General features: G+C 47.5%; 3 protein-coding genes; 1 reads left to right on the top strand and 2 right to left on the bottom strand.

Moving 5' to 3' along the window:
* Window positions 1-3,688: 3,688 nt before the first annotated feature.
* On the top strand, window positions 3,689-4,447 carry GSTUM_00005293001 (uncharacterized protein; the record flags this gene model as incomplete). XM_002837390.2 has 3 exons in its annotated part: window positions 3,689-3,868; window positions 3,933-3,986; window positions 4,066-4,447. The coding sequence occupies 3 exons, from the start codon at window positions 3,689-3,691 to the stop codon at window positions 4,285-4,287; spliced, it is 456 nt and encodes a 151-aa protein (XP_002837436.1). The 3' UTR covers window positions 4,288-4,447.
* Window positions 4,448-4,449: 2 nt separating this feature from the next.
* On the bottom strand, window positions 4,450-5,161 carry GSTUM_00005292001 (uncharacterized protein; the record flags this gene model as incomplete). XM_002837389.2 has 1 exon in its annotated part: window positions 4,450-5,161. One exon carries the CDS (start codon window positions 5,159-5,161, stop codon window positions 4,472-4,474), a length of 690 nt encoding a protein of 229 aa, XP_002837435.1. The 3' UTR covers window positions 4,450-4,471.
* A 549-nt stretch (window positions 5,162-5,710) lies between these two features.
* GSTUM_00005291001 (uncharacterized protein) lies at window positions 5,711-7,858 on the bottom strand (the record flags this gene model as incomplete). XM_002837388.2 has 3 exons in its annotated part: window positions 5,711-6,456; window positions 6,505-7,521; window positions 7,612-7,858. 3 exons carry the CDS (start codon window positions 7,856-7,858, stop codon window positions 5,903-5,905), a joined length of 1,818 nt encoding a protein of 605 aa, XP_002837434.1. The 3' UTR covers window positions 5,711-5,902.
* Between the last annotated feature and the right edge of the window lie 16,842 nt (window positions 7,859-24,700).

Raw genomic sequence — 24,700 nt, 5'->3', positions numbered from 1 at the left:
AACGGTTACTACGGTCATAATTTCAACCCTCCGGCCCCCGGCTTCGCCCCTGGAGCCCAGAATGTCAACTTTGTTCCTGGAAGTGGCCCTAGCGTTAACTTTCAGCAGCCTGGCTACGCCCCGGGTGCTCAAAATGCGAAATTTGCACAGTACGGCGGTCATCACAGCTTCCAGCAACCCGGCTTCGCCCCGGGTGCTCAAAATGTCAAGCTTGCACAGAAAGGCGTCTATAACCCCAACCTTCAATGGCCCGCCTTCGCTCCCGGTGTTCAAAAAGCCGACCCTACTATGAACGGCGGCCACAATAACGGCTTCCAGCAACCCGGCTTCGCCCCTGGAGCCCAGAATGTCAACTCTGTTCCTGGAAGTGGCCCTAGCGTTAACTTTCAGCAACCCGCCTTCGCTCTGGGTGTTCAGAATGTCAACTTCGTTCCAAGCGGTGGCCCTAGCGTTAATCTTCAGCAACCTGGCTACGCCCCGAGTGCTCAGAATACCAACTTCGTTCCAAGCGGTGGCCCTAGCGTCAATTTTCAGCAACCTGGCTACGCTCCGGGTGCCCAAAATACCAACTTTACCCAGAGCGGCGGTCATAACAATAGTTTCCAGCAACCTGGATTCGCTCCTGGAGCCCGGAATGCTAACTCTGTTCCTGGAAGTGGCCCTAGCGTTAACTTTCAGCAACCGAGCTTCGCCCCGGGTGCTCAAAATACCAACTTTACCCAGAACGGCGACCATAACCGCAGCTTTCAACAACCTGAATTTACCCCGGATGCTCAAAACGGCAAATTTTCTCAGGACGGCGGTCCACTCCACGGTTATGTACCCGTTAGCACCGGTGACCCCGTCCCCGTCCCCACCTCCTCCGGCCACACAAATGGTAGCGCCGGCGCTTTCCAAAATGCTCCCCAACAGCATCCTATCACTGGATACGCGTTTGAGAGCGACGATGATTATGTTCCGGAGGACTACGAGCATGAGGGATACAACAATGGGGAACTGGTTGGAGAGGGAGAAGGTTTTGACGACTATGACCTCCTATCTACCTCTTATCGTGACGTCTCAGACATCATCTCGGAGCTCAGCTTGGGCGACACTAAGGAGAGGGAGGAGGAGAAGGCTGAACCAATGACTGGAGCTCAGCCCGACGAGGAGAACGGCGTTAACCAAAACAAAATTGATTAGAGAATATGAGCTGGCAAGTTTATGTTCCCCTTTCCCACTCCCACATTACTAACAAGTTATCGAATAGTGAGAGATGAAAACTCCCCTGTCGAAAGGGAAAAAAAAACACACGAGCAAAAATAGGCAAATCTTCTCTTAGCAAGCCTACCAACCCAGATCTCTATATATACCAACCCTTGACGACGACAACAAAAAAAAAAACAAGGCGGACACAGTATAAAGGGGAAAATCGGTGTGGAGAGTATGTTTTTGTTTTTATTATGGCTTATGTGTTCTTGGAACTCTTTTGATTATCATCTCTTGTAGCCGCTCTAGTCTATACTTTCTATAAAACAAATAAAATCTCCACTCTTATTTTAGAAATTGTAAAGGCACAATTTGTTTGGCGGTTCCCCGATAAATACGATGATGACCTTATGTGAAGGATAGCACCTGCCGGGGTGACTTAAATCGTAGACTTGCGGTCTAGACAATTGGCAACAGCATATCAGAATTTGTTCGGAGAATCTAGTTGGTGTAGGGATGGAAAGGATGGTGCGAGAAGATGGAAAGGGTGAGCCAGTCACCCCCGTTCACACCATGAATTCAATTACTGTATTTCTCTTAGAAGTAGCTGGTCCGTACAATTCGGGGATTTGAGCTGTGACTTGAGTGTAGGAACGAATTTCAACCATGATGTGAACGGGTATGAAAAACCCACCCATTTCGCCCTCTCGCACCATATCCATCCAACGCGGACTCCAAAATTATTCGAGGATGCACGTTAGACGTAGAGAACGAATAGGTACGGTTGATGCAGACCAAAGAACGGAGAATAGAAGGTAAGATAGGCATCAAACAAGGGCTCCAAACATGGCCATGTCCTTGCGCGGTGCGAGCGTCTAGTGACCGAAATCGTACACTACCATACCAGCCAAGAGTCGTACCTCCCAATCCACTGCTCGACAAATCCAGTTCGAGGGAGGATTCCAAATACGGACTTCAAAACCCACACGAACAAAAGCACCGAGTGAGCACGCGTGATTATGATGTCCAATAGAAAGGAGTCGAACCACCAGAGGAGACGACGCGCACGCCAAAGGAAACACCCCTAGGTCCCCCCCCCCCATGGATATCGGTCACAGGAACCACCCAGCGGGCACCCCCGGCCCACTCAATACGGGCATCCATTGCCCCAAGTGTCGGAATGTGGCGCTGTAGACTGCCAAACCAATGTATGACATGGAAATGATATCTATCTGCCATCCCTCCAACCCCCGGCCACCCTGGGACCCAGTCGCGCATCTACAATAACCAAAAACCTGGCCTCTCTCTCTTCCCCCTCATAGGCCTCTATCGAGCCAACCAAAAATTGAGCATCACAGCGCCGTACAGTACCCCCCTCCTCCCTACTTCATCGTTTCTTGGGAGCCGATGCAATGGAAAGAATTGTATCGTCGATAATTACGTACCTCGCTATGGGCAGGAACGTACTCAAATCGAGGAAGCCATATATGTGTTTACTCTTGTCCTGTTACGGGGCACCAACCTTGTGGGGAGGTACGACAGTAATCCAGCTCTAGATCTATGAATGGAGGAGGGATCATGGATCGAGCGAGGCAGAGGACGGGATTTCTTTCTTTCTTTGCGAAAGCTCTAACCTCTTGGGAGCGAGCGAATGCTTGGCATTGTTTTTGTTTAATCTACAGGTACGAATAAGGATGGGCTAACTCATAAGATGAGAGGGATGAGATGGGAAAGTCCGTGAAGGCTTTCATGAAAAGCGGTGATCCAAATGACGATTACCGTTATCATCCCACCGAATAGGAAAAGAAGGAAACCGGTGCTGTGTTAGCTCACGTTCCCCAGGACCGATGTCCAGAACCATGATCCGGCCATACCCATTGGTGGTGCTGAATCTTTCAAACAGCCCCCGCAGTAGCATAAGGTGCCCTCAAATTACCAATCAATACAATACCGGACCCACGATGCCACTCGCCCAGCACTCTCTACACCCGAAAATCTCTAATCAAGAAATCCACATCTACCCCATCCTGTCTACAACGACCGAATTAGCCTCCGAGCCCCGTAAAACCCCAAAGATACACCGCGACTCGGAAGGAAGCAAAACAAAGCAATCAGATAGGAGCGAAAGACGATGGTTAAAGTCTCAACATGGACTAGTAATCTCTGTTGAACTATGCATTACTCGGGAAATCATCATTGCGATTGGTAGAAATAAGAACAAAGCTGGGGTGGTGGGTTGTACCTTCTGTTGGCAATTGCTCAGCACCATTGGGCTGTTTGATTGGACCAATGTCGGTGGCGGTGAAGGTGAGGGAGAAATAGATAAATCGCACCGATAAGTGACCGGGAGAGATGGCACTGCAGAGGAGGGTGACGAAGAAAATAGAAGTGAAAAAATGGCCACAGGGTTTGGCTTGGACTTTTAGCAACCCTCTCTCTGCAGTTACCCTGCCATCACTTGCCACCCCCACAACTAGACACTTCTTCAGCCACAATAACAATGTCATTACCATTATCATCCCAAAGCGTCAAATTACGTCACGACCATCCAAAATCCAAGCTCCCAAAAAAACAAGCTCCACACACCAGGCCCACTCCGCCGCCTAGCATCAGGTCCCTTTCTTCCTTCCTGCGATCCAGTCGTGTCCCTGATTTCTCCATAGGGGCGGGAAGAAAAAGGGTATTTAAGAAGGGCATTCTTCCCTTCAAGTTCCCTTCCTTCTCTTCTTTCCTAAATACTCGAGTATTATACAAGAAATAGTTTGAAGAGAGCTTATTTTTACCCCGGATACCTTTTGGTGAGTTAATATGTTATGTCCATGTGATGGCTAGCTTTCTTACAGGTGGTGGGGTGGAAGAGCTAATGGTTGTGAACAGCACGAACGAACGAACGAACGAAAAAAAGAACACAAACAGTCCCTAAAAATAACTAAACGAAGAAAATGCCCTTCACCTACAACAAAGGGTTCGGCGGGCGGAGGTTCGGATGGGGTGTCTCTGCGAATAGGCAGGGTGTTAGGCCACATGCTAGGTTTAGCTGCTGTGGGTTTAATTGCTTCAGATAATCTTGCATCGTTGAAGCTATGGTGGGGGGAGTAGTCACGAAGGGGTAGTAGTGATGGAGTCTCCGTAATTCGTCTAAAGCATGCGGGAGTCCGTTTTCTCATTTTTTTCCATTTTCGCATTTTCGCAGACTGTACTTTTGATTAAATCACCACCCCCAAGCAAACACCACAAATCAAAAAAGTCACAAAAAGTCACTCGCGGAAAGAACCTAAGAATCTCAATATTTGCACCCTATCAGACCCCCAGCAGTAACCATGCCGGCAATAACTCCATCTACAACTTTAACTTCAAGGCCCAACCTCTCAGCGACCCCCCTAACCACCCCTTCCAACCCGACCAACCCCGCACACCCTAGGCAAACAACTCCCACATCCCCACTCTCCAATAACTCCTCTGTGGCACGCTCCATCCTCCGCCTCAACTCCTTCTCAGGCACGGAGTGCAATTCACCCGCGGCAAGCCCAGTACTCTGCACACCAGCGAACCGTTCCCCGCCACCCAAGAACCTATGCACCCCTTCCGTCAATAACTCCTCCCAAACCTTCCCCGTGGTAATAATCCCAAACTTCTTCTCCCGCGGAAGGACATGCAAAGCATGCGCCACGCTGGCCTGGAAAATCCCGATTACGGGCTTACCGGTGTGCATTTTCAGTAGCGGAACGAGCGGGTGGTCGCTGTAGCACGCTACGACGAAGGCGTCGTAGGAAGTTAGTCGCTCGAAGAGCAACGGGAAACAGACGTCTGCACTTTTCTGGGAGCTCTCAGCGTCGTCGATTGATGGTGGGGAAGGGAGTGGTGCGGTGAAGTAGGTGAATGTTAGAGCTGGGATGTTGAGATTTTCGATGGTTGGCTCGAGGGCTTTGGTCATCGAGACGTTGGAGTTCGGGTTGACTATTAAGATTGACATTGCTGAGGTTTGTGTGGAGTGGGTTATCGTTAATGTTAATGGTGCGTGTGTGTTTGTGACATGGGTGTTTGTTTGATAATGGCTGGGAAGTGGTTGCCGGCGAGGTGAGATTGTAAAGAGGGTGGCCCGATGTGGGGAAGGTCAATCTGTGGGGTAAAACGTGGTTTGTCGCATGGCGGCTGGCTAGAGCCGGTCCCAGGGTCTTTGGGGCGCGATTGGCTTCAAAATGCACCCGCTCCACAACTTCAGTACGAGTACAGTACCCTCGGTAGCTTTGCTTCGAAGGCAGCGTACTATATAAGTGCATTATGATACCAATACAATTTATCATACATGCTACCATTTCAGTACAACCTATAATCATCCTATAGGCATCCATAATAGCCCGATGGAGAGAGAAATGGCCCAAACTACATATAATGAGAGATATCCAAAGGGAAACTTTTAGCTCATCCCCAGAAAAACAAGCAAAGCCGGACGAGATAGTTAGGGGAAACAGCACATATACAGATACTACCCAGAAGCAATCCCTATGGAAATAGTAAACGCTGAGGGAAAAATAAGAATATGAGGAGGAAACTTGATCCAAATTACCCCACCGTCCCATATCTATCCAATTTCCCCACTTAGACCTCCAAAACGCCGTGCGAAAGATAAAGACAGCCAGATGAGACGCCCCGCCTAAACAATCAGATAGAATATCAACAGCTGTTGAGGGGAAGAAAAAAAAAAAAAAAAACTCTAAACGGAATTCCATGAATTTGCTTCAACAGGACCGTTATTCCCAAAACCCCACCAATTTGGACCCGTTACTATGCCTGCCTCAGCACCGTTGAGGCCACTGGCATCCCACTGAGCGTTTCTGGCCATTTCCACCCCGTAGCCTTTGTCATGGGATAAGCAGTTGAGACAAATACACCCATCCCCACATTTACATTCAGTCTCAGCCTCAGAGCACGGCCCAATCTGATAGTCCACCAACACAAAGGCACTAGGTGAGACTCCATTCTCAGGGGCCCCGGTGGAGCTCTCCCGATCTGGCGATGGCGGGGGTGGAGGGGTCTGAATAATTAAGTTGATATTCGTCCTGGTGGTTGCAGTATGACTGTGAACCGAAGCAATGGGGTCTCCGGCTTCCCCCATTTCGTCTACTGACCCGCTAAGATGGGATTGAGGGAGGGTAGGTGAATTCGACTGGGAGTGAAAAGGACTTATTGTTTGATCATCGAGTGCAAAATTACGAAGCCCCTTCACATACTCAACAGTACGCGGGTTATATGGGTGGCTGATACAACCTAGGCAGTTGCAGTCAGGCCCGCAGTTACATTCTGTCGATTGCCTACCTTCTTCGCCCCCGCTCGTCATCTGGAGATCTGGGAGGAACCCAGCTCCCGACAGAGGGGGTGGCGAAGAAAACCCCGTAGCTCTTAAATACTGTACCCAAGCAAGTTCCCGGGCAGTGAGAGTTACAGTTGAGGGCCCACTAGGTCGCGGCAGTGATTCTTCCAAAGAATTGGTAGTGTCATAAGCGGGGTTGTACTGTGGAGAAGTACGAGTAGAAAATTCAGAACCGGGAACCGGCAATGGCGGCGATCCTAGTTTGGCGACAAAATTGCCACCACGACCCGCTCCCCCATTGCAGTAAGAGGCCACGACCTTTGGAACAGTAGATGGGCGTTGATCGAAATTGGTTTGTGGAGTTTGCGGTGCTGAGCGGCTACTACTACAGCATCCACCGCCAGGCTTGACCATATGTGGAGCATCTGTTGGAAGAACCTCCCCAAAAAATGGGAGATCAAGGGTCGAGCTCCAGCCACCTGCGGGCATCATGCCATTGCCAATATCGGGCTTTGGTGCAGGAACCCCGTTTGAGGGTGAAAATGCAGCACCAACAGCAACTGGGAATTCTCGGCCTTGAATGGGGCCCTTAGGATCTATTAAAGAAAATCCGTTCCCGGGCCCGCCCGCGCAAGAGGCCCCACTAGTATATCCCGATCGTCCATCACCACGTTTTTTGACTCCCGCCAAATTTGTCCCGATCGCACCATATTTCGATCCCTTCTCCACCCCAACATCCGAGCTTCCTACTTCCTGTTGTGCCTTCCACAAAAACTCCATTGCAGTATCACCCGCAATCAAACTCGCCCTCCTTGTCGTGCTTCCATCAGCCCCAGCTACGCTTTTCCTCTGGACCCGATGGCGTGGCCCTGTTACCTTGTTCATAGAGAAGACCGCGCTGCCTTGGGACGACACTGGTGAAGGTAAGGGACTTGCTTCGGAGCATGAGGGTGGTTTTGATGTTTTGCATGATGCATGTGACTTGGAGGCAGAACCGGAAACTCCACACACACACGAGGTAACTATAGAAGCCTCAAATGTCAGAATCCGATGCGTATTCACCCCGACAGTGTTCCTTCAGATCAAGAACGGAAGTGCAAGGTCTTGCATACGTTTAGGAATTGCCACCGATGTAATCTCACAACTACAACTATTTCTTCCATTTTCTTCCCCATAGGTGTTCGTCTTAGTTGCAGTACTCCCTCCGTTCGAAATGGCGCCAGGTGACGAATGAACAAAGGTCCCAGGAGACGACGAAGACAGCGTGTGAGGGCAGCTGCTCAACGGCCTTCCTGGTTTACGGACCTTTACGAGGATTCGATCGGTGTGATTACATTTCGAAGAACGGTGGCCTCTCATACAAGGTTCGCTACCATGCCCGACAGTTAGATACAACTTTCCCCTCGGACATTCGGCCGTGAACGAAAAAGCAAGGGGGAGCCGCAGAGAATGCGGTGGAACGAGGGCGGGGGAGCCACATACCATGAAAATTTCACACCATTCAAGATGGGCATTTTGAATATTTGTGATTGAAAATGCTCACTTAACTCCAGCTATTACGACCAGATAATGGCCGATAGGAATGAATCTAAGAAGCCGTCGCGACAGCACTTTCTTCTCCCCGAGTCCGGAGGGGCAGCAACGGCCTTGTGTCAAAAAGTAAGGTAGGCCAAACAAAGGGCAAGATAACAAGATGATAAGGTACTCGAGTAGATAAAGGTAATGGCGTTTTAGTGTCCTGACCGCGGGAGTATCTGACTTGCCGATTCGGATCTGTGTGAGGGGTAGACAAGCCGTTCACAGGGTGAAAGAACTGATTGGATAGGTATGATACTGGTAAGAGACCTTTGTGGAGGAGGAGGCTTAAAACTATCTATTGGCTGTGTTGTCCTCAACTATCCCGATTGCCCCAGCCAACTGGCCACTATCCAAAAATAAATATCTTCGACGCCCTCAGAGTCTTCCAAGATGGTATATTGTACGAGTACTGTACTGTACGCGCAGTAGATTGAGGCCCAGGATTCCGGGGTTTTCGACGATGGCCAACTTACAGAACAAGAAGTCGGTGTTTGATATGAACAGCAGCAAAACAGAAAACCTTGAGCAAATTCTCATGCTTTAGTCAGACGATTCTGGGAGATGACAATCTGGATTCCCACCCTTTACTATAATCGTTTGTTCTTGCCTTGTTCCGGTAAAGATGCGATTGCTTGTTGCGGTAAAGGTAGCTTCTGATAGTGTACTGTGCCGTACTGCTTAGCAGTGTACTCGAGTACAGCACCGCTCAATGATCTGCCCCTGTGCTTAACTAGTTTTCTCCCGTCTCTACTGTACGAGTAGAAGACCCTGTCGCTCATTCAACCTTTTCCGGGATCCTGATAACACAGACACCTCCGCTTAAGCTGCGATAACGCAAAGAAGAAGAAAAAAGTGAACGAACGAACGAAGGGGCTATCTCGATAAATCGTGAATTGAGCCCCGATAAAGAAGGCTCGGTCGATGGAACGTGGTTGCGCTAGATAGAGCCAGTTTCAACCCTTTCGGTCGTTCTTTCATGCATCCCCCTCTTCGGCCTTGTCCTGCTGGTTATAAAGTGGTCAGGCAGCGACCCTCCCTCCAACAACTTTTTGCTCGTTCTCCACCTTGAATTGCCCTCCATCCATCCGACCCAAAGCTAACGGGACACTTGGAGTGTCTCTTTCAGACCAGTCAATTCGGGAACGAGACGGTGATCCATGCTCATTGCTCAAGGATGGGTGGTGAGAGTGAGCAAGTTTCACGCCACACGCTAGGGTGCAGATCCTGTGTGGTACTCGTACTCGAGCAGGTGCTTCCGCACTAATGGGGTAGGAATTGCTTTTCCATTCACTTTTTTGTCAAGAATTTTCTGTGGGGTGAGGCCTTCTTTTATTACTTTGCTTCTTTTATTACTTGAGTATGATACCGTACTTTGTCCTGTTGTCACATCAGACCTCTTTACCCATGTCAGACTACCGCTACCCCCTCATGGATTCCACCTCCAAGTTTTATTCACAATACCTCCCATCTTCCCCCAAGGCAATCCTATAACTAACCCCCATTCTCCCAGGCCAATACCCCCAGAAGGATAACCATTTTTCCAGGTATTTATCCGAATTTTGGCCTCCACGCCGTGGCACCGCATCGATTGGGACGATTTCTACTTTATTGAGGGACCGATTCTCACTCACCTTAGAGAGCGGTTGAAATCCACGATTGCTAGTATTATACGATATCAATTGTGCAACAATTTACCCCACCAGCTGCCCTCTTTTTGTCCTTTGACGGCCACGTGCAACCACGTTCATTCTGAAATATTTTCCTCCTCCCCAACCACCAATTGATCCCGTCCGCTTCCCCGCTCAATCCCCTAAGTTGGTCCCAACCGAGACCCCGAGACAACTCCACACTTGGCCATGGTAGTCCTTTTCGGACAGAGATACAGTTATTTTACTTGGGGGTTATCCCACCTGCTTATGAAATTATTTTATTTCCCTCCTCCCAATGACCCACATACCATATCCCCGGTCACTATGAGAGACCGGATAATGATACTTTCTCTCCCCCACGTTTGGAGTAACTCGCCCACTCATACCTAAACAAGGGGGTGCAAGCCAAATCACAATGGCCGCCACAATCAACCGGAGATTTCCGATCAATTTCACAGATTAACTCTGATGCGCAGCGGAGAGAAAGGAAGCTAGCGATCAGAACTGCCGAATTTCGTGGGGTAAGCGTTCAATGGGTCGACTCATCAGTTGCATTTCCAACGCAAAGAGGGCCAAAAAATTGAAGCGAATCACCGACCGGCAAACCGGCACGTCATCGGCAGCCTGCAGCAAGACTACTCGAGTAGAGTACTCGTACAAGTACAAGTACAGCCCTCAAGCCGTGCCTTGGGTAGCATTTCTAGTCATCCAAGCAACGGGTTCGTGCAACGATATTATTTAGGGGCAAGAAGCCCCGAAGGCAAGTGGTCATCCCACGGATTCCAGATCTCAGACCGCTCCCTTGAGCACATATTGCTCTCTTCCCTACTAGTGAGCGCCTAGGGAGTTACGAAACTAATCCAACGCACTCTCGATAGATGACAAGAGGTAGTGCAAGCTATGAGGCTGCAGTACCGGTACAATATATATACCGGAAGAACTTAATACCGGCGGTGCCGCAAGCAAACACAATTGATCCGAAATCTCACCGCCTTATCATACCACAGCCCAGAACCCCTTCCCCCCGATAATGAGCAGCTGGAACTCCCCGATTACTAAAGATGCTAGATACCGTGGTGCGAGCGGTTTGATCGGTTTATGCAAAGAGAAATCTTGTACCCTATCAGGGCCTACAGACAAGCTATCGCAGTTTGCCGAATATTCAACCATGAATACCGCACTGTCTCCACCTTTGACACCTTAGGGCCGCTGCCTGTGATAGCAACTCGCAACTGCGGTACATCATGCGCACCCACCCGATGCACAGCACAAAGCTCCTCGTTTATATCCTCGAGACAAAAAGAAATGATCCAGGACGTTGATATAATTCCTCCCATGGCCCAAACCCGTAAACGGAGAATTTGGAGAATCATCAAACATGCGGGAACCCCAAAATCTATTTTGTTTTAAATAGAAACAAAAAATGCGCAACCCTATGGTTAGGTAACATCAATGCCCCCCCCTTTTTTTTTCGGTTCTAACTGACATTCTAACATTCAAGACACGCCTTCCATAGACAACCAACTGACCAAAAAAGGACCGAGGTGCAGTGATGTTAAACGGATATCCCGGAGCGGAAAACTATACTTTGATCACTCACTTGGGACCAATGGTTTTTTGATAGCTATGCTTGAGTAACCACTACCTAACAAGCTGGGGCCCGCTCTGTCACCCGAATGGCTCCGATTCACCGACCGATAGATTGAGGTTGAAAGATGCCTGAATACTGATTCCCGGCACCCACAATCCAGCACCATTACCTCTTTATGATCTGAATTTTTATTATTTTCGCATCTCTCGTAGGTGCATGTTAGGCCCCTCTCAGCGATGTACGCGGCCCTACAATGTCCATCTCTTGATATATTAGCGCACGCTCCACACAGTATGATACCCCATATAAAACTAAAAACCCCAATAATAGCCCGCAAACCAAGGAAACAAAAAACGAAAAAGGAGCTCCCCATCACATTAAGGCATGAACTAGACTAACTTACCCCCCCATACTAACTAATTGCCCGGCCTGACCTATCCCGGCCCACTGTGCTAGCAGCTATTAGCAGACCTCCTTCGTCGCTACAGTTGCCGTACAGCAATGGTTTGCGATAACTCTATTCCCCTACCACTTATAGAGACAAATGCATAAATCTCGCTGCCCGTGCGCTTGTTCCCCACGTTTCAAACAAACAAGCAAACAAACGCCGCGCTCTATTTGCTTCCAGCGCGTCGAGGTGAAACTCTAATCCGGGTTGATGATCTCGTTTATCTGCTTGCCTTGGAGCAGCGTAGCGCAGATAAAGCAAGGGGAGGAGGATAGCGAAGCGCTTGGCGATCGAGGTTGCCTTTTCTTTTTTCCTTTTCCGCTTTGTTTTCTCTTCCGCTCTACTATTACACCCTCATGCGGCACTGCTGTTTTAGAGGATTTTTATTTAGGTAAGGATAGGGCTATTATTGTTCTTGTTGGTGGTGCGGGTGTTTTTAGCACCGGTACCTTTATTCCTGTCCCCCCCTTGTCCTAGGAAGGTACAATAAATGGGATGCAGTTGAATTTGGTGGCATTGTGTGAGATGCAGGATTGTGATGCAGCTGCTGTACTCGAACTGTGCGAGTACTGTACTGTATTCGTAGGGTGTTGGACAAATCAATCAATGGATACACATTGCTCGAGCACGGTATTACTGTATGATAACATTATGATGTCGATTGCTCACGACAGGTGAGTTAGTTAGTTCCAACGCTCGAGTAGAACTAGCTAACTTGGCTGGCTCTTCCTCCCATTCCTGCTGCGAGGTAGTCTACATAATCTATGATGAGGGTTTGTTCGAGTACAACTGCTGTACTCGTACAGTACTGTACCTGTACTGTACCTACCCAGTTGAACCTGACTGACCGACTGACTGACTTATCATAACACAAATAATCCTCAAGCACCATTCTACCCTCCCATCCAATACACATAACTTGCACTTCCGAATGAATAAATAAACGCCGCGCTATGCATGACCGAGTTAGGTTGGGTGTATTTATTCTTCACACATCCTGTGGACACACGGGGCGATGGTCAAGTTTAAAGGTGGAAATTTGGGTTTCCCAAAAGCACATTTGTAGCAGATTGTCCGAATAAGTAAGCTTTTTTTCTTCCTCTTCCTCGTTCCAGCTGGTCATTCATTTTTCTTTTCCTTTCTTTTTGTGCCCTTTCTGTTCCAGTATTTGCTAATTTCGGTACGATACAAGCACTGGTATTGTGTCCCTTTTGGCAAACTTGTCTCAAGCAGTACCGGTTCCTTTTTTTTTTTTTCTCCTCTCCTCCCCCTCATAGGTTTGTCGGCACGATGCAGTGACTGACTGACTGACTTACTTATAACCTAACGGTACAGATTGCAATTTGTTTATTTCCTTTTTTTATCTTATTTTAGAACGTAAGAGGTTGATGGAAAGGACAGAGGAGAGGAATATGGGCGACTGGATCGCGATGGGATGGGATGAATTTGAACTGCGTTGCTATATCAGGATTGAAAGGGGGTTGTTGTTGAGGGTGGTAAAGTTTCAGTTGGTGACAGCCCTACCCGAGACGATCTCTGCTCAAGTACCGGTAGACTACAGTGAAGCCTGCGTTATCTCCAGGCCTTGGGAGACCGGATCTCCCAGAAGTAAAGGAGGGATGGAAAATAGTGAATAGGCTTGGCAGAAAGAGAGTGCCAAATCAAATCTAAATAAGTGATAATTTATGATGGCACACACAGTATGCTTTTCAATTTATAAAGTAGAAAAAAAAAAACCCCATTCCCCTGAACATATCAATTTGGTTTTCACTTTACCCCAAGAACACCAATTAGCCACCTATCCACCTTTCAAACATGTTGCCTAACCCTTCACCCTCAAGCATCTAACTAGAGAAAGACAAATTTTCAGCTGAGGTAAAGTATGACAAAATACTTCGCTAGACCATGGACTCTTAGAGCTTCTAAACCCTCCAAACCTTTTCTAACTCTCTTAGAGACCGAAGTGCATTAAGTTCTATGTTTGGAATGTTAGGTTCAATTAATGGCTTGTTAATCAAACTACAGGTAGTGTTCAAGGCCTCTGCAGTTGAAAGTAAGGCATCGCTCTCAGGTTGCTCTGCCGAATCACTGGTGGTATCTCTGTGGGTGTTTCAACCAGTCTCCCTTTCCTGCTCTTCAACATGATCAATCATGCTAATGATTTCTTGATCTATAAGCTCCCCAGTAACCGTCACCTCAGTTACTGAGTTTAGAGAAGCTTTAACAGTCATGAGATCATGGATACCGAAGCCTTTGAAAGTCTCTTTCAATTAATATAGCCAACTAAGTAACCTAAATAAAGTTGAAATAATAAGTAATTAAATTCTTTATAATTCTATAATTTAAAGGAAACAAGGGGTAAAGATTAACTAACTTTATCATATGCGGTATGGGAGAGAAAAAACTGGTCAGGACTTTGGATTCTTTGCTCTACACATACTCTGTATTGTTTTGCTGCAGGGCCGAAGGTTGGAATAGGATTGCTGGTCCACTCAACTGGTAATCCAGGTCCAAATTTTCCCATAAGACCAATATGCTTCCAGCAGTTTGAGATTGTTGTAGCAGTAACCTTAGACAAGGCTTCTTTTCCAAGTTCCATCGCTTCCAACTGTGAGATCTTGAAGGGATTTGGAGTATTTTCCTCATGGTGTAAAATTGCTAGTCAAAGGAAACCCTTATTGCAGTTTGCTTTAAAGGTTTGAATAATCCTAGCATCAAGTAGTTGAAGTTGAGAGGTAGTATTAGGAGGAAGAAATTCCAAACAGATACACTTAAGAGTATAGTTGATTGGTTCAATATGAGCAGAGCAGTTGTCAACCAAAAGAATTATTTAACGGTTTTGTTGTTCCATATCCTGATCAAATCTTTTCAGCCATTCAAGCTATATTGTTCTAATCATCTTGTCACGAATATAGCCTGGCATAGAAAAGGTTTTCACATGACGCATAATTATGAGTCATAGGTATGTTATTGTTTTGCGTATATGACTCATTCATGTCATATGATTTGTTATATTATAGTTTGGTAGGTTTCGCATATGACTTGAGTATGAGTCAGGGGACATGTGCCTGACGAGTATGCCTTGCAAGTGTGCCTTACGCATATGATTTATGTTTAGCATATGACCTCGTTATGAGGTCATATCATGAAAGTAGCTTGGCACGGAAAAGGTTTTCACATAGCTCATGATTATGAATCATAGGTATGTTATTGTTTCACGCATATGACTCATTTGGGTCATATGACTTATTATGTTATGATTTGTTATGATTTGTACATGACTCGATTATAAGTCACGAGACATGCGCCTGGCGAGTATGCCTTGCAAGTGTGCCCTAAAGGTATGCCTTGTGCATATGATTTATATTTTGCATCTGACCTCGTTATGAGGTAATGAGTTTCACACATATGACTCAGTCGAGTTATATGACTTGTTTATTGCGTTATGATTGGTTTATGAGTTTTTGTACATGACCTTGCTATGAGGTCATGGGTTTTGAGCGGGTGACCACTTTGGTCATATGATTAGTTTGTTATGATTTGGTTTTGCACATGTGACCACTTTGGGTCACATGACTACTGACGGGAAGAACACTATATAAGGAGACTGATGTGGCCAAAGAGGATAGGTTCTTCACGCTTTGTTCGAGGTACTTTTCCTCGCCCTTGCCATCGCTTCGTCCCGAGTGATTCTTTCGCACCCACAGTGGATCTTGATGCCTTGGATTCTGGGGGAGATATCTGAATTCACTCAGTAGTTCCTGGGGTTCTTGGTATTGAGGTCTGTTGGCGTTGCGTGGAGGATTACTTGTTTGCTTCTCGTTGTCTTGCTTGATGGTTTCTCACGATGCTGTTACTTCGAGCTACTCATCACGGTCGCTTACGAACCCTTTTTGGTAAAAGTCTTCGGCTTCCTGTTTATCGTCTACTCATAGGTTTCATATTCGATGGGGGGAATTGAACATTGTGTTTGGGGGGATCACCGGTGTCGTTCTTTGGGCTAGCTCATGTTTCTTGTTGGGTTTTAATGGAGTTGTTAGTTCTCATGATATAAAACGCCCTTGGATTAGACTGATGATCTTACCAAGTTCAACTCATCGTACCGGCCGTATCATTCCTCAAGTGACAGGGCAGTGCCTGCCCAGCCCCTTCCCGTTACATTACGTTTCTACGGTCGGAATCCTACGATGTTGTTTATCACTGTTCCCTTGGAAGTTTTGTCCTTCTGGCATTTACTGTGGTTCAGTCAGGCATCTCCTCCTTGCCTCAGTGGGGATAGCTTTGACCCTTAAAAATGATACCCCCTGGTGTGGTTTTTCATTCCTGCCTAGGGTGGTGTGGGACGATTAGCTGCCAGATACTCGCATTGTCTGGGTATTTAGGTGGTTCGGTTGTGGACTGTAGTTGGTGGCTTCACCCATTATAAGTGGGGCCTACCTTCTGTTTGTCTGCTTCTGTTCACACTCCCTCCCCCTTCTTGTTACGTCAGTTGGGGGTGCCTTTTGCCCATTATTCGGTCTGTACTTGTTGCCGGACCTGTTGGGCTGGCATCAGCTGGCTCTGCCTACTCTTTCCTGACTTGGTTAGACTTTAATTCGGCTGGATTGGATAATCTGGCTGGTGCCGATGCCTTCGGATATTGGTGCTGCCTCCTTTGTAGCCCCCAGCTGTAACTGGTGGGTCCCCCTCAGCTGCAAGGTACTGGAGATTGAGGCTCTGTTGGTGTGGCCAAGACCAGTAGCTGCCTAAGGGGCTGGGTATGGGCTGTCCTGTGGCTATCGGATGGTTGATTTGTCTGAGGGGCAGGGGGGCAGGATAGGCTCTGTGGGATCTGGTGTGTGGGGCTTGGGGGGGCTGATTAGGGGGGGGGAGGCACCTGCAAGCACCGGTCGGGCCTGCGTCAGGTTAGACAAGGTCTAATTAAGTGTTTCCTGTCTAGCTTGAGCTATTAGGCCAAGCTGCTGAGTGCTGTAAAGCTCCACGACGGACTGGTTGGCTGATAGCCACCTGTGCGAATAGTAGGTTGCCACCAACTGGTTGGACTTATTTGGGTTTTGCACGCTGGGTTTTGTGGGGTTTGTTTGGTTTCCTTGGTTTGGCTGTAGGTTTGGCAAGAGGAGGAATGGCACCACAGGTGAGAGATAGGCCCTACTGACCTTCTTGGTCTGTTACTACCTCTATATATTTCCTATGTTTGTGTTGTTTTGTTTGGGGGACGGGCAGCGGGCACAGGTCCTCCTCACCGGTACGCTCTTCAGAGGCAACTGGAAAAGTGGGTTCATAGGGTCATCGGCCTGGCATGCGGGTGCAAGAGGTTGACATATTGGTTGCCTTCTCCCTGCCATTGTGTCACCTGTAGGTTTAGTTTATTTGTTTGTTGGTTTTCTACTGTAGTGGAAGTTTCGTGGAATGGTTTTTAGGCCGGGCAGTAGTGATTTTATGTTTGTTGGACGAGGAACCTAGTCAGGTTGGTCTTTTGCTCAGCTTTGGCTACCCTTAGTGTTGGTTGGCTTCATACCAAAGGGGCTACAGACTTGGACCGAGGCGGGCGCTGGGTTGTTTAATGGTCTTGTAATTAGTTCTCATGTAGGCATGACTCGGGGATGGCAGGTGTGGGGCTGTAGACTTAGTTAGCTTAGGATTAGTGGTATTCTGGTTAGTGGAATCCCTGAGCCAGTGGGGGCTCGTCGTATGCCAGTATTGACGGTAGGAGTTTAAATAAAATTAGATTGAATTCTAAGTACTTTTCCTACTTCTTGCACTCCGTGTCGGAAGTGAGTATAACCAATACTTTACCTTATTACGCTTGTGATAAATACTTCATCTACTGTTACTTGTTTGTGTTTTTTGTTTTGAGCGGTTGGTTAAAAGTTAGTTGTTCTCACTTAGAAGGCACTTCAGTGTGAGATATCCGCAGCCTGGTCCCTGTAATTACTAAGTGTAGTTTGGGCGAGGATGGCATCTTCAACAGCCTCCTCTTCCATGGATTCTCTCCCTCCTTTAAGGATGTCGTCCCCCATTCAGTTTGACTCCAACCCCTCCTCCTTGCTAGAGACAGCTTGTGTGGCCCTGTCCCTCGCGTATACTACTGAGGCCACCGTGGCCTTATCCCTACAACTACATGGTCATATGTTGCACTCAAAGAGAACTTTAATTTCCTACAGTTTTATCACTATTACGGGTGTGAGAATGCAGTGAACCCACAGTTTGATGATTTGGTTCGGCAAATGGTCACTGACTTGACCATTGCCATGATGAAAGAAGTGGAGGTTTTGGTGAGGGGTTTCCTAATTGGGAGAGGCTGTTCAGCTGCATGTGGCTTGAACAAAGATACTACTACATGACTCTTCATTCAGTTCAACTCCGATCATGGCTTGGAATATTCTCCAGCCCTGGTACTCTCCCCATACCCTCCCCACCGAAATACTCTCAGGCTGTCGTCCCTGAATCCTCTGTACTGCCAGCCAAGAGCGGCTTGGCTACAGTTATGGTTAAGACAAGTTCATGGTCTGCTACCCCTCCCCTCACTAGGGCCATCCAAAGCATGATGCCCAGTTTCCTCCACCAGACCCCTGTATATCAGGCTGGCTCGTCCACTTCTTGCTTTTTGGCCGGGATGTCATCTGGGGAAAGGGCTCTCTACGAGACCCGAAGTTCAGATTAGATGATCCTGAGGATGAGGACTACAACCCTCCTACCACTGGGACGCAGCTCCGTACACAGTTGGTGTCCTCCACCAAACGATCCGCTGCTCTAGTTCTAGGGTCAAAATTTTTGAGGGCCATCAATGTCGATGAAGACCAAAAAAAGCATATCGTTCCCACCCTCCCTGGCCTGCCACTTGTTGTACATCACGGGCGCCTGGCCATTCCCCCACCTGTGAGTCTCCCGTCGACTATTGAGGCCACACCACCCCCCCCATCTTCACTGGTAACCAAAGACGTCCTGCCTACCTCTGTGGTATTGGCTCGGGATACTCCCATGGATTTGGAAGAAGGACATAACTCTCAAGCGACTGGGCTGAGAGACAGCATCCACACTCCCTCTCTAGCAATGGTGTCGTCACTATTGGCCTTTGAGAAAGAGTGGACTTTGCAGGAAGGACACCTGTTAAGCTCCCAGTAAGTTTCACGAAATACCCAGACACTATTAGAGGTTCAACTTCCGGATACCCAACCGGAGAAAGCCGATACCGCTGTGGCTCAGGTGGATTCGATCATGGTAGGAGTATATGAGATGCTGGATACAGGTAGAACTCCCTCTCCAGGGCCCCGCTCAGGTAGTATAATTGGATTCACGTTGGAAGGGCTGGAGGACATCCGCTCTGGCAACACTGAGCCTCTCCTCTCCTTGGAGTCCGGGTCGATTGAGGACAACACGGTACATGATATCCGGGCTCGGATGAACAATGGCGCCACATTTGGTAATGAAGGACTAGAGGGTGGGGTGAATTACTGGAGCCGGGTACACCTGCTGGAATGGAAGGTGAAGGCACTGACAGATATTGTTGGCAAGTAAGGGGAAGAGATAGAAACCCTGCAAGGTAAGATATCCCCCCACCACTGATCCCCTTCAATGGTGTCTGGCAATACCTCATTTAGTTTGTTGGGAACAACACTACCCCCTGCCCCCTTTAAGGGAAAGGAAACTGCTACGGTGGCTCCTACTGCTAAAGTCTCCTTCACAGAAGTAGTGAAACAGATGGCATATGTGCTCAAACCTCCCACCGCTCAGAAAGAACAGGCACCCTCCGCTCACCCCACATTAGCAGACTCCTTCCATCAGTCTAGTAGTGGGAGCTCCTCTAGCGAAGGGGGGGTAACCCTACATGTGGCTCGAGGAGGCGAAGGCAAATCGGTGCACTGGAAAAAAGAGGATAAGGAGGAAGAATAAAAGAGAAAGGGAAGGAAATGTGGTAAACGCCTGCACGGTGCTGTCAGAAGGAGAAGAAAGGCTGCCCGTGGATCTGATAGCAAGAAGGTGACAGCGGTTTTGGCCAAGGCTCAGAGGAAGAATGCTGATAAGCAGGAACCAACTCTGGTGGCAGCGATGCCTACTGCTCTGCCAGCTCAGTCAGGACCTGCAGCTATGGCCAGCATCAAGATAACCGCAGCCCCAATGTAACAAGAGTACTGGCGAGTTCCACAGGGGCCTCTGGACCTACTCAACTCGGTACCGGCGCCGTCACAGTCGTCACCAACCCCAGATACTCCTAGAAGGCATATTACTATGTGGTTCACTACACGCAAGGAGGTTGCCTTGCCAGAAGGGATTGGTATCGAGGCTATTAGGAACCGGATCAATACGACCTTCTCCAACCAGAGAAAGATTCAGGGCAGTGCCCCATATATCCGTACTGGACATGTCATGTATGAAATTGGTTTTATCTTTTTGACCCTAGTGGGACATTCTGTTACAGAATTAGGCAACCAGCTCAACAAGGCGAGGCTTGACCTACTCAGGGAACTGTCACTTCCGAAGTTTGAGTTCCAGAGAAACTTGGAAAAGGTATGGATTTTCGTTTCCGGTATCCCGCTTGCGGACACAAGATGGGGATCAATATGGAGGGTTGAGGGATAGACTGGAAATGCGGCCTTTGATGGCCTCCATACTGACTTGGAGCAATCTAACACTGGTATAGTTACTGTTTCCTAACCAGATATTATAGGATCCATCCACGCCATGAGGCAGGCCAATGCTACGAGGTGTGGCATCTGCTTTGTGGTCGAAAGCAATGAGGCCATCAGGGAAAGACTAGCTGAGAGAAAGATTTGGCTGAGAGGGGGAGCCCGCAACATTCGGGTATTTGAAGAATATAGACTCCTAAAGGTTTGTGGTAAGTGTTTGGAGACTGACCACTTTGAGGCTACTTGAGGTCGCCCACCCCGGTGTCGGTTCTATTTTGAAGCACATTTCTGCTGGGAACATATGTGCAGTAAGCTTGGATGTCCTAGAGGCGTAGAACAGGCCTGTTGACATACAAGGAGACAATGTTAGCTTTGCGACTGAATGGATCACTTCAACGGGTACAAGCAGTACCCAGGTATCAGATCGTTACCCCCAGTTACGTCATGCGCAGCTCTAAAACCGGGAACAGCCCTATCAACAAAACCTGCCGAGAAACAGGAACAATAGGGAAGTCAGACAAGAAGAGCCCAAAGACAATGCTGCAGTCATGGAAGGTCGCTAACAAGGAGGGTGGTTGAGATCAGTAGCAATGAGGAAGATGAAGGCCCCCATTGTAAGTCGGATAAGGCCAAAGGTAAGGAACTGGAACACCCCTGTCAGGAAGGTGGCTTAGCGAGGAAAGGGTTTTCACGTGACACATGGTTATGAGTCACAGGTATGTTATTGTTTCACGCATATAACCTATTCGGGTTGTATGATTAGTTATGTGTGGGATTTGTGATGCTTTCGCACATGGCTCAAGTATGAGTCATGGGACTTGCGCCTGACGAGTATGCCTTACGAGTATGCCTTACGGGCAAGCCTTGCGTATATGATTTATGTTTCGCACATGACCTCATTATGATGTCATGGGTTTTGTGCATATGACTCAGTCGAGTCATATGACTTATTTATTGCGTTATGATTGGTTTATGAGTTTTACACATGACCTCGTTATAAGGTCATGGGTTTTGAGCAAGTGATCACTTTGGTCACATGACTAGTTTGTTTTGATTTGGTTTTGCATATGTGACCACTTTAGGTCACATGATTAAAGGCGGGAAGAACACTATATAAGGAGGCCGATGCGGCCGAGGAAGATAGGTTCTTCACGCTTTGTTTTAAGTACTTTTCCTACATATTACTTTAACAAATATAAAACACCTTTACGATCTTTATCCTTATTGCAACCTTATCATTACGCTAAGAAGTACTCGTTACGAAGATGAGTTAGAGAAAGCTTACGATAGGTGTTTCCGATAGAAGACAAAGGTCTTGTACTATCGGTAACATAGGCAGAGGCCTAGAGCTATCGTAAGACAAGGAAAGAAAGGGAAAGAAAAGGTAAGTATCGTTCCCCGTCGCCAAGAACTAACTATCTGAAAGGGGATCATTATATTACAAAGCGTCACCTAGTGCGACGCTAAATGATACAAGATGGCATCCTTCAACCCAGATTGGGAAGGAGATATTGACATCAACGATCAAAATCTTAATCTAGGAGGATTCAGCGATGCCTTAGATCACGTCTTAGCAGAACCCTCGAGAGCAGCAAGCCCAGTAACCCCAGAGAAAGGATCACCAATCGATAGCTCTCCTACTAGAACGCCACGACGCGAGAGAATGTCGGGATCTGCAGTACCTGGGCCACCGGCCCCAGCCGCTCCTGCACCAGGAACCAGCATACTTGGAATTACTGAAAATCAGTTTCAGGCATTTCTTGCAGCCACGCGAAATACAGGGCAAGGAAATGTCGAACGACCAAAAGCAAAAGAGCCTGACACATACGAAGGAGCCGAAGATAAGCAACGAATATTCTTAGCGCAATGCGAGGGATATTTTGCAGTTAAGGGATACGGAGATCACCATGATGAAATTAAGATTCCATATGTGGAATCTCTACTCCGAGGACTCGCGGGACAATGGATCATGCCCTTCCAAGATGGAAGGAAACAGAGAGAATGGGTCATGTACGAATAGTTCAAGGCGACACTCTTTGAACAATTTGGAGACCCCAACGCCAAAGAAACAGCAAGACAAAAGCTAGAAAAACTCCAGCAAGGAAAACAAACGTTCTCAACATACTGGAACGAATGTCGACTGTTGGAATACGAGGCCGAGTTTGATGACGCGACTCTCTACATCATCCTCCTGAGAAACTGCAGCGAGAGACTCCGAGAAGCATGAGGAATCTCTGACCTGCGCTATACGACAGCCGAACGATTTGCAAGATGGGCAATCGACAAAGAAAGCAAATTAAACATGGTTCGGAGAAACTCGGAAAATACTATAGCAGATAGGGTGGTCCAATCATCCAGGAATGTGGACAGGACCTTCAAACCGCAAGCACCTCGAGGAGAAAGTCGCGCATTACCACCAGGCGAACCGATGGAATTAGACAAGTCAAGAGCAGGGCCTGCTCTGAATCTGTCTAAGGAAGAATACGCCAGAAGAATGAATGGGAAACTATGCCTAAGGTGTGGAAAAGCTGGACATCGGATACGAGAATGCAGAAGCCAACCGGACAACGGATACCAGGGAAACAGAGCTACTGGAAATAATCGTTTCCAAAATCAGAAGAGAAGCAACATCCGCGAATTAATAGCAGAGGATTCACCGGCGGAAATCGAAGAGGGTCCCCAGTAAACAGTGGTCTGGGAGACCCAAGATGTGGACCTGGAAAACCCATCAAATTAGCGAACTACTACACGGCACTACACATGCAAAGAGGAGAAGGAGATGGAGATCATGTGATGATCAAAACGAAGATATACAACAGAGAAAGAGAAGAAACAACAATATATGCAATGCTTGACTCGGGGGCCACTGAAGACTTCATCGACAAAGAAATATGCGACAAATACGGCCTCCATACCAAACAAGTGAAGAAAGCAAGACAAGTCTACCTAGCAGATAGAAAGCCAAGCACTATGAGTCCTATAACCCATACGGCAACAGTACCTATGGACATTGTCAGCCATAGGGAAACGGCAACCTTTCAAGTGGCAGATCTAAAGAACCATGAGATAGTCCTAGGGATGCCATAGTTACGGAAGCATAATCCGACGATCGATTGGAACGAGAACAAGATGACATTTACAGGTGAACTATGTGCGACACAATGTCTCAACAGTTCACCTGTAGTCTACTCCACACCAATACGAGAAGCGGAAGAACAAACTTTGCATGCAAAGTTTGCCAAGATGCGGCAAGACAAAAGGGTCCGGATACAAAAACTGGACCAAGAGGCAAAAGTGCCTACCAAGGGTTCCAAAGGGGCAGCAGGACACGACCTATATGCCAACAAAGGAATCAAGATACCAGCCAACGGGCAGGCAACGATAGCAACGGGAATAGCCATTGGACTCCCAGAAGGTACCTATGGACGAATAGCATCCCGCAGTGGTCTAGCAGTCAAACACCGACTCATGATCATGGCAGGAGTGATCGACATCGACTATACCGGTGAAATCAAAGTGGTCCTGGCCAACCTAGCTCACGAGGACTACCAAGTCCAGAAAGGTGATTGAATCGCACAGTTGATAATCGAAAAAATCAACAAAGAGGATCTGCATGAAGTAGATCAACTGGAAGAAACCCTGAGAGGAAACAAGCGATTTGGAAGTACGGACCAAAACCAGCTCGATACAATAAAAAGAATTGAGATCAAAGAGATTACAGCACAAGCCTTTGGACAATATTATCGAAGAGCAGATACCACAGGAATTCTCCAATGGACATACGAAGACGAGAAAGCAGTTCAAGCAAAAATCAACATCAGCACAGAACTAGCAATCCAGGACAAGAAATACCAAAGCAAAAAGGGATAGAGAGAATTGGTTCCAAAAGAATATTACCAATTCACAAATCTATTCCAAGAAGAGGAAGCTACAGAGCTACCACCTCGAAGACCAGGAATCGACCACGAAATTCAGTTGGACAAAGACGAAAAAACGGGAAAAACAAAAGAAATTCCCTATAAGAAGTTATACCTCCTAGGGGAAGCAGAGCTCAAAGAACTTAGGAAGTATATCGAACAAAACCTAAAGAGAGGATGGATCCGAGACTCTTTCGTGTCAGGAGGATCTCCAATACTATTCGTCAAAAAGAAAGACGAAAAAATGAGACTCTGTGTGGACCACAGGGCCCTCAATTCGGTTACCAAGAAAGACCGATATCCACTACCCTTGATTGGGGAAGCACTGGACAGACTACGATCAGCAAAATATTTCACCAAACTCGACATCAAAGACGCATACCACAATATA

Source organism: Tuber melanosporum (genome assembly GCF_000151645.1).
Source record: "Tuber melanosporum whole genome shotgun sequence assembly, scaffold_19, strain Mel28".
NCBI lineage: Eukaryota > Fungi > Ascomycota > Pezizomycetes > Pezizales > Tuberaceae > Tuber > Tuber melanosporum.
This window is presented reverse-complemented; position numbering and strand designations above follow the sequence as displayed.